The sequence below is a fragment of the Propithecus coquereli genome, unplaced genomic scaffold (genome assembly GCF_000956105.1).
Source record: "Propithecus coquereli isolate 6110/MARCELLA unplaced genomic scaffold, Pcoq_1.0 Scaffold273, whole genome shotgun sequence".
In the NCBI taxonomy this organism is placed as follows: Eukaryota; Metazoa; Chordata; class Mammalia; order Primates; family Indriidae; genus Propithecus; species Propithecus coquereli.
This window is the reverse complement of record NW_012148319.1, coordinates 2,701,280-2,711,721: the sequence shown is the minus strand read 5'-3', so window position 1 is coordinate 2,711,721 and position 10,442 is coordinate 2,701,280. Positions and strand designations below refer to the sequence as shown.

The window sequence follows — 10,442 nt, the reverse complement described above, 5'->3', positions numbered from 1 at the left end:
GCTGTAAGGAAGTAAGAAACAGCAGCATATGGCTAATAAACACCAAAAAATTCACACATTCCAATGTATGTTCCTTGTTTGTTGTTCTAGCAGGTCTGAGGAGGGAGACAAAAGGCACTCTCTGTAGCCGCTAGATTTCTAAAGTCCAAATCTTATTTCAAAGAATCCTATGTTCCATTCAATAATTTTCATTCTTAAATCCTGCATCATAAAACTCCAGCGAGCTTGTTGGGCCCTGGGAGAGTGTGGAGAGGGAAAAAGTACCAGTCCCTTCTCATTGCAGGGCCACTCAGAGCCACAGCCTGGTCGTCAGTCCCACCCCTCCCTTTCTGGAAAAACTGTTCAGGCTCCAAAAGCTTGAAATAGGAGCCAGCAATTAAAGTTTTAATCTACTCAAAGCTTTTTGTTATACTCTAAGTGACAGAGACCAAGTCTCCCATTGTCCAGGGAAGCCCTGATGCCAAGTCCATTAGCAAGATTTCTAGGACATCAAACCACTATTACTTTCTCTCTCTCTTTTTTTTCTTCAACTTGACTGAGATGAAAACTTTCTTTCTATAAACAGTCATGGTTAATTTCCCTTTCTTTCTGTAATTCTTGTAGTTAATATCATCCATTTTGGGGATTTCTGGGTAGGATATATACCTGTGCTTTGCAATGGTTCATGTAAAGTTAGGTGGCACATTTAGGGACTGAGTGTGGGTTGTGATCTAAATATCTCCATGTTGGATCAATTGAACTAGATAGTTCAACTACCTATTGATTGATATCTATTGATTAATGGATAGAACTAACTAAATATTAATGAATAAAAAGGTAATAGATCAGTGATACTATATGGTCCTATATAACTTAGATGGGTGCTGTAATGTATTGCAAAAAATTTGAAGCAAAACTTGAAAACCATGGAAGACAAATTGATATTATTATTGCTATCCTAAAATTACATGTACTATGACAGGCAGATGTTAAAGAATTTTAAGAACGTTATAATTGCCTTAGTCCCCAATTGCAAAGACAGCTTAATCTATAAGTGTTAAAAAGAGACACTTAAGATGTTTTCATACTTAAAACTTTAGTTTCTAGATATTTAGAAATATCTTTGTACTTTAACATGGATATGACAAGATGACTGCCTTGTCACCTCCATGTTGTGTCCATACCAGTTAACTTAGGTGTTATTAAATAAAGAGCCATCTCTGTCCAAATGTCTGTTTGCTAGAAGATTCTGTGACAGAAAATTTGAATCCATGGATACCATTGGCATTTAGCAATTGGTATTCTTAACTTCAAGAGTCAAAGGCCAAGAAACACATGTGTACCACTTCGATCTACTAGGATGACCATACTATAATTAAAAAAAGAAAAATAACAAGTATTGGTGAGGGTGAGAGGAAAATGAAACTTTTGTATATTGCTGATGTAAGCGTAGTAATATGGTGCAAACTGAAAAGCTTCATGGTTCCTCAAAAACTTAAACATAAAATTACCATTTGACCCAGTACTTCTACTCTTAGGTATATACCTAAAATAACTGAAAGCAAGGACTAACACAGATACTTGCACACAAATGTTCATAGCAGCATTATTTACAATAGTCAAAAAGTGGAAACAACCCACATGTCCATCAACAGATGACTGGATTAAAAAATGTGGTTATATACATACAATAAAATATAATTTAGACATAAAAGAAATGCAGTTCTGATACCTGTTACAACATGGATGAACCTTGAAAACGTTATAGTAAGTGAAATAAGCCAGACCCCAAAGGACAAATAGTTTGATTTCACTTATATGGAATATCTAGAGTAGGCAAATTCAGAGACAGAAAGTAGATTGGAGGTTACTAGGGTCTGGGTGGAGGTGGAATGGGGAGTTATTACTTAATGAATACAGAGTTTCTCTTTGGAGTAATGAAAAAATCTGGAGATAGGTAGTAGTGATGGTTGTACAATGTTGTGAATTTGTTATAATTAATGCCACCGAAATATATACTAAAATTGGTGAAAATGGCAAATCTTATGTTACATATATTTTTCCACAATTAAAAAAGAGTAAAAAAATTCACATTAGCAATATGACCTATTGCTTGTTTTCTTGCAGCCCTTTTAATGTTCAGAGATCTAACTATAGCACAGCCCAGGGGTCTCTCTGATGTGGAGGCTATAGCATACAAAAGCAAAGGGCATATCGCTAGTGGTGTAATTGACACAGTCTTTGTTTGCTTAAGACTCTAGAATTTAAATTTAGGCTCCTGAATTTAGGTTATGTGTTCTTTCTACAGAAGAATCCTCATTAAATGCTGACTCAAACAGAGCAAAAATGGACTTCTTGAAAACCTTTTTGAAATTCTCCCCAATAAATAAGAAGAGTGTGGGAGTAAAGACAGTATTGAAGGAAATGGTTAGTGCTGTAAGTATTGTAGTCAACTCTAAAAGCAGTGACTGGTTCTTAGTGAGAATTAAGCCCTGGTATACATGGTAAGGCATCCAACACACAAAGAAAGAAATGATGGCTGTCATCATGACTTTAAAGGGCTTGCTGGATTTAAACAGGCCTTTCTCTTTCATCGTGCTGGCTACTCTTTGGTAACAAAAGGTGATGATGAAGAAAGGCAGAAGGAAGCCGAGCAAGAAGCGGATGATGAAACAGGCTGTATGAATCCATTGATTTAGAGTTTGCATCTCCTTGCTTTTCCAGTTGATAGATACAACATAGTTATTTTTGCAGACCAATTTTCCTTTTTGGTCATGATGTGTCTCCCTGAACACCAAATAGGGGACGCTGAGGGCAGTGGCAGAGATCCAGACTCCCAGGACAATGCAGGAAGCCCAGCGTGGGGTTCGGTGCTGCTGGGACCACACGGGGTGAAGAACGAGCAGATAGCGATCAAGACTGATGGCCGAGAGGAAGAAAACAGAGGCAAACATCCCCAGAGTCAAAGTGCTATTGAAGACCTTGCACAAGGCAGTTCCAAAGGTCCAGTGATTGTTCTGAAGCTGGGAGGTGGCTATAAATGGCAGAATCAATGTCGAAATAAAATATGAGAGAATGAGATGAAAAAATAAGAGAGTATTGACAGTCTTTTTCATCTTGAAATTTAGCACCCACAGATAGAGGCCATTGGTGATGGTGCCGATTATAAATGACACAAACAGAGGAAGGGCAATGACTATTTTTGATGCAGGAACTGGAAAGTATGTGCTGTTTCTTACTAAAGTAGAGCCATTGATCAGGTAACCAGTAGAGTTGATCAGATCCATAATTACCTGTGGAGTGAGAAACAGTGAAAATAAAAACAACAAAAAAAGCAAAAGAAAAGGTTAAATGTAGAAATTAAAATAGTAATTTTTGCATAGTAATAGTCCAAACAACAATATTTTAACAGTGGCAAACATGATATTTCTACAATAATTCATAATACAAATAAAATATTTTTCTAGGTCTATACTGTTATGTTGTACAAAGAATTAAGATCAGATTAATCTGAGCATCACAAATAGAAATACTACAAGTTGGGCGTGGTGGCTCATGTCTGTAATTTCAGCATTTTGGGAGGCAGAAGTAGGAGGATTGCTTCAGGCCAGGAGTTTGAGACCAGCCTGGGCATCACAGAAAGACCCAAACTCTAAAAAAAAAAAATCAGTCAGGATTACAGGTGCACACCCGTAATCCCAGCTATTCAGGAGGCTGAGGTGGGAGCATTGCTTGAGGCCAGGAGTTCAAGGCTGTGGTGAATTACGATCCTGCCACTGCACTGCAGCTTGGGTGACAGAGTGAGATCTGGTCTCTAAAAAAAAAGAAAAAAAAAAAAGAAAGAAATATTATAGATGAAATGTGAAATGAAATAAATGTGAAAGAGAAATAAAGGTTGGGACATTTTGACAATTGTTAAGTAATTATCTTAGGTAGCTGTAAACCTTCTATTTGGACATTAACCAGAAGTCTGACCCTTATTGATGGGCACAACTTCTTGAATAAGGCAAAGTAGAATCATTTTACTTGATTTGGTCAAGGCAAATGTTGCTAATGAAATGAACTTGAGTAACAAAAATAACAGCAACTGTTACAAATTATTACTCATGTGACACTACAATTAGATTTCCCTCATGATTTAACTATATATAGTAAATACTATTATCTAGTATTCTAATACTTAGCACATAACAGTAAGAACTGATGTTAATATAGGAGCCCTAGGGCACTGCAAGATTGTGAGGTGACTTCAGAATCATCAATGAAAGAGGAAAGTGTATTGTAAGATATAGTAATAGTTATTTCTTATTTGGGGAGGGGAGGAGGGGGAGAAAAGTCAAGGAACTCATATTTATACAATATTTGAGATATGCCAGGAGCTTTCTATAAAAATCATTTCTTTTTTTTCCTCACAAAGCCTACAAAGCAAATCTTTAAACAGAGGAGAAAGTGAGACTTAGAAGGGTTAAATGTCTTATCCATCAAGTTCTCCCACCATGCCTCTGTTGTGGCAGTGGGGAACCCTACCACTTTTTATATTACTTCTTTGAAAATTGGTAATTTGTATGTAGTATTTTTCATAATGCTCCTTGAATCAGAGTATTTGATTATCTGAAATATCCAGTATCTAGGATAAGGGTTCTCACAGTATCAAAAATATAAACCTGGGAATGTTTTGGAAAATAGCTATTATAACAGAGTCATACCAACAAATTGGATTTTGATAAATTGGGTAAAGCAATGGAAATTACTAATGATGCTTTTTTTTTTCAACAACCAAAAATATTCTAAGAATATAAAGGGAGAAGAAGTAAAATAATTGCTATTTAAAATCACAACTGCCTTAAGTTAATTCTTCTTTCTAAGCGAGTTGCAAAATTTTTCTCTGAAGTAGAAAAATGATTCTTCAGGAAAGCACCGTAGTAGTCTGCTTTGGGAGTAAAGACTGGAGTCTGAAGAGTATGGAATTGGATAGGCAACAGCCAGTGAGAACGCAAGAAAAATGCCATGTGATGGCCCTGGGACCTGGAGAAGAAGGAGGAGGATTGAGGGTGGTTTTAAGAGAGGGGGCACAGGAAGAACTCAGCGGGTGGTTAGGAGGCCTGAAGAAGAGAAAGGGTCCATGAGCTATTCTAAGAAGCAGAAATGACACAGGGGGTTTAAAAATAGAAATGTCTAATATGCAATTATAATCCATTTGCTATGCTTTGATATGGTGTAATGCCCCTTTTCCCCATTAACCCACAACTGTCTTGTGTTGGTCGTGGTTGCGGGGAATCAAAGGAAAACAGCTTAAGTTCCCTAGTTGGGATGGAGTGGGACAAAGAGAAGAGACCAGGCACAGGAGGTGAGACGTGAATGAGATGATGAATATGGCGGAAACTGGATAGATATTGGAGCATGAATAGACAAGGTGAAACAAAATCCCCTGCAGAATTTCCAATACTGTGTGTGTATAATATATGTGTGTTTATCTGTGTATGTGTGTGTGTGTGTGTGTGTGTGTCTGTGGTTTCTCTGTGTACCTGTGGGGCATTTGCATGTATGTGTGTGGGTGTACAGTCTCTGTATGTGTCTCTGTGGTGTGTGTTTTTATCCATGGGGGTATGTGTGTAGAGCTGTGTGTATTTGTGTGTGTGCCTGTGGTGTATGTATGTGTGTCTGTGGTGTATTTGTGTGTGATTTGTGTGTGTGGTGTCTGTGTGTGTCTGTTTTTCAGTGGAATATGTGTATGTGTGATGTTTTTATGTATGTGTGTGGGCAGGGAGTCTCTTTGTGTACATGCAAATAAGAAACTGGGTATCTAAATTTTAGGGAAAATTTTAATTGTGTGGCTGAGTTCTAGAAGGGCACTTGAAAGTAATGTAGGACTTGAGCAAAATCAAAGTCAAACTTTTCTGATCAATGTTGGTAGTGGTTCTGAGTATCCTGTAAAGTTTCCTAAGACTTTTGATTCATTGCACATAACCAGGAGTTTTTTTCATTCTTAAACATCTTTTAAAATGGTTTTAAAGTACTTTAGTATAAATTAATGGACAGAGCTCAGGCTCTGTTATCCTACAGACCTGGGTTTGGATCCTACCTCTATCTCTACCAGCTCTTACACTCAACTTGTTAAGCCTTTTTCACCTCTAAACCCCTATGAGTTTCTGTGAGGATTAAATGAGATAATATATATATATATATAAATTACTTATCTCTCGTCAGGGCACATCGTAAATGTTTGATAACTTTTTTTTAATTTTTGTCAACTTGTTATATTAAGGTGAGTAAGAGCCTCATTTTGCCCTTTTAATGCTGCAGGCTACATTTCTTTCCTCCCCAAAGCATCTGTGCTGAATTCTATAGTACTTCCAGGGATTTCTGAAAAATCTAAGTGTCCATATATTTGAGCAGAGCTCTTTGATTTAGAGTTATTTTGAGGCTTTGATGTAATGATACCTTTGGCACAAATGGCTTTCAGAAAGGCCTTACCTCCTTTTGCGGACAGGAGCTGCTGTTGTCGGGGAGGGCAGCAGGAACCTCAGGAAGCTGATCGGGAGCGAGCCAAGAGGGTATGTTCAGATGATAGCACTAGAATCAACCTGCTAGCCCAGGGAGGCTTACCTAGGAGCTGTATCTTCATGCCAGATGGGTCTCCACCAGGCCAAAGTGACTCTACATCATCAAGCTCTTCTCTAGGAACAGAGGTTAAAATCAGCGACACTATACCTTCATTTCATCTGCCTTCCTTCTGCTGATGCTACTCCCTAACCTTGAACCCACTATTTAAATATTCACTGAGGTCTTTTCACTCTTCCTGGTTCCTTTTTCTGCGGAATATACCTCTATAAAGACGGAAGTAGAGATAAGAGTACTTCTTCAAATTGTGTCTCCATTTTGAGAGGGGATTAAAAAAATTCCATAAGCAAAGTCATTCCATTTAAGGTTACTAAGCTTGTTTCAGGTGTTAAAACACTGATTAAAATATTCAGTCCTCCCACCAGGCATCCACTCTGCCTCAATTCTAGGATGTCCGTTAGCATATGGATGAATCGTGTTGGGTACACAAGATGGTAAATAGCAAGTGTGGGCAAAAAGAGAATCTGGAAACGAGCCACCTATTCTTGCTGGAGAGAAAATGGTTAGGAAAAAAACCTTAAACACTGAATATCACATTATAATGGAGTGTATGAGGACAGGCCAAAGATTTATATTATTTAGTTTGGAAAGACAAAGACTGACAGGCAGAATGATCTGCATTTGTACAATTGTTGAGAGTAGTTGGAAAAACAGAATTGGTTACCACACCCTAAAAGATGATCTCATTATAAGAAATCCTAACACACAGGATTTATGAACTGTTACTCGCTGAGTCCTACATTTCCTACTTTCCTTTCTCTAATCCATCTCTGAAATTTTTTTGGATCTACCTCTGGACTGACCTCAGTGTCCTGATTTCTTCCCTGCTTGATTTCCTCCTCATCTCTTCGACACCAGTGGAGAGAATACATCAAAACTGCTGTGTAGCTTCAGTGCTGAAGAGCTTGGGAATCAAAACCGTTACCCCATCTGTGTTAGACCTAGAATTTTAAAGCTTTCACTGCTAGACTGTAGCATCATTAAAAATAGGCTGAAATGTCTGTTCTTAATTCATTTGTGGCTGTGACCTTCAACCTAAGAACTGCTCTTTGCAGATTAAGGAAGAGTTTTAAAACTTGCCACTGTATTTTAAAAGGGATTTCTTGCAAATTTTTCACACCCTTTGGGTTAATTCACAGATCTAGAAGCAACCTGGGATATTATTTGGTCCAAACCCACTGATTCTGAAGATTAGTAAACTGAGACACAGAGTGGTTAAGTGAATTATAATAGGTTTTTACCAAGAAAAGAGCCAAGAGGGCTGCTTTCCAAGAGGGTGGCTTCTCATGCTACCTCATCAATGAAAAAGGGAATTTGGACCAGGTGCTTCCTCCTCTCCCCCCATTTTATATTTCTTAATTCTACACATAGTAGAGTTCATAAATAACAAATATAATAGGAGTTAGTACTTAATCCCCCTCTCTCTAAACATGCACTAGGGCTAGTGCCCTTATTAGGTAGCCTAAAATTTAGTTCCTCCATAATTCTTTGGAGAGTTAATACTCAAGTGAGTATTTTCGTCTCACAGGTAATGTTTCCACTGTTAGGAAACATACAGACTGTGTTGGAGGAAGCGATTTCTCTTCTGTGGCTTTGGTTATATGGCTCTAGTCAGATCATGTTTCATATTTCAAATTAAATCAGGTGGTTTCAAGAAAAGAACTTAGGGAAACTGAAACTGTTTTATGTTGTTCTGATACAACCACAGTATGAAATACACAGAAATGCAGAAGCAGGTGCTTGTTCCTTAATCAAAAGCTTGAAAGACTAGGAACTCACAGATGCATATAATTTTAAAATTGGAAGAGACCAAGGAGTTAATTTCATCTAACTCCCATTCTATAGGTGAAGAGACCAAGACCCTTAGAGATATTTAAAAACTTGCCCTAGATGGCATTATCAGTTAAAAAAGGAGTTGGAGGCCGGGCGCGGTGGCTCACGCCTGTAATCCTAGCACTCTGGGAGGCCGAGGCGGGTGGATCGGTGAATCGCTCAAGGTCAGGAGTTTCAGACCAGCCTGAGTAAGAGCGAGACCCCGTCTCTACTAAAAAATAGAAAGAAATGATCTGGACAACTAAAAAAATATATATAGAGAGAAAAAATTAGCCGGGCATGGTGGCACATGCCTGTAGTCCCAGCTACTTGGGAGGCTGAGGCAGAAGGATCGCTTGAGCCCAGGAGTCTGAGGTTGCTGTGAGCTAGGCTGATGCCACGGCACTCTAGTCGGGCAACAGAGCAAGACTCTGTCTCAAAAAAAAAAAAAAAAAAGGAGTTGGAGCAGAAATAATGTGCACTAAAAATACTGATGTGCTGCTTGTGGGCATTGTCTTGATTGCACAACACAAACAAAACTCTAGGTATATATCTAAACTCTGCTACTTACCACATATATAACCTCTCTAAGTTTGATTATTCATTTGTAAGTGTAAAAACAACAATAACAACACATCTCTTAAAATATCCTTGTAGGGATTAAACAAGATACTATAGCTATGGTACTGATCATAATCCTAAAAGACACAATCCAGAAGGCCATAATCCTGAATGTTGAAACCCCAAAAGATAAAAATCTCAAAAGCTCAAAATCCCTAAAGGCTAAATTCCTAAAGTCTAAAATTTCTAATGTCTAATTGAATCCCCAGACCATAATGGTAATTTGGAACTGAATATGAGCAAGTCTTCTAAAAGTGAATTTCAGGGTGTTCCCAATAAAGTTTGCTTTTTCCATTCAGCCCAGTGGATTTGTCAGATAATTCAGATGAGTGGATTGGCCACGCGATATGACAATGATGAAAACTTCAGTTTAAAAATGTGTTATTTGTCTGTACTGGCATTCCTTTCAACTGATGAAACTCCAGGAGTTTTTAATCAATTAAAGTCATATTTGCCTGAAGAAGCCAGCAAAGTTACTGACTGGTTCAAATATAATTATGTGCATGGTAGGATAAGTAACTCATGTAATGGTCTTGTATTTGATCACCACCATGGTTTCTGCCAAATTTGTGGTCTTTATGTCAGTGCATTTGAAATGTATTTCCATATACCCAAAACGACATAGAAACATGGCACAGAAATGGGAAAATTTAATAGGGAATGCCCATGTCAGTGTATATCGAATCAAAGAAGAGTTCTAAAAAGAGCAGTGCCACATAGAAAATGAATGTGAATGTATTTTCCGAGGAAAGCCATGCCCTAAAAGAAAAAAAGTAGTTATTCATCAGATGTAAGACTTCAAAATACAATCATCTTAAAAGTTGGCAAACTCTTATGGACTACTTCTGTGTAATTGCCCGTAATCTATCCCTGTAAATACACTTTCTCGTATGTCTAATTTTCTTTTTTCTTTTTTTTGAGACAGAATCTTTCTCTGTCACCCAGGCTCGAGTGCAGCTCACTGCTCACAGCTCACTGCAACCTCAAACTCCTGGGCTCAAGCAATCTTCCTCCTCAGCCTTCCAAGTACCTGGGACTACAGGTACATGCCATCATACCTGGCTAATTTTTCCATTTTTTGTAGAGATGTGAGGGGGTAAATGGGAGAAGGGGGTCTCACACTTGCAGAGGCTGGTCTTGAACTCCTGGCCTCAAGTGGTCCTCCTGCCTCGGCCTCCTGGAGTGCTAGGATTACAGACATGAGCCACCATGCCCAGCCTTAATTTTCTTGTTAGTTTTTTTGGGTTTGAGTTTTTCTTTTTTTAGTTTTTTTCTCGCTATTTTAAATCATCAGCATTATTTTTTTACAATTTGCTATACTATGTATTTTATCTCCACTATATTTTCAATCCTGGAGGTATAAATTGTGTGAAGACTTTTAGAGAGTTCTAATTCATTTTATACAGTTT

General features: G+C 38.0%; 1 protein-coding gene across 1 annotated transcript; it reads right to left on the bottom strand.

Annotated features, from left to right (window-relative positions):
• Positions 1–2,249: 2,249 nt before the first annotated feature.
• GPR33 (G protein-coupled receptor 33) lies at positions 2,250–6,634 on the bottom strand. The gene is made up of 2 exons (XM_012647875.1): positions 6,586–6,634; positions 2,250–3,272 (listed from the first exon to the last, which is right to left on the bottom strand). The coding sequence occupies exon 2, from the start codon at positions 3,264–3,266 to the stop codon at positions 2,250–2,252; it is 1,017 nt and encodes a 338-aa protein (XP_012503329.1). The 5' UTR covers positions 3,267–3,272; positions 6,586–6,634.
• Between the last annotated feature and the right edge of the window lie 3,808 nt (positions 6,635–10,442).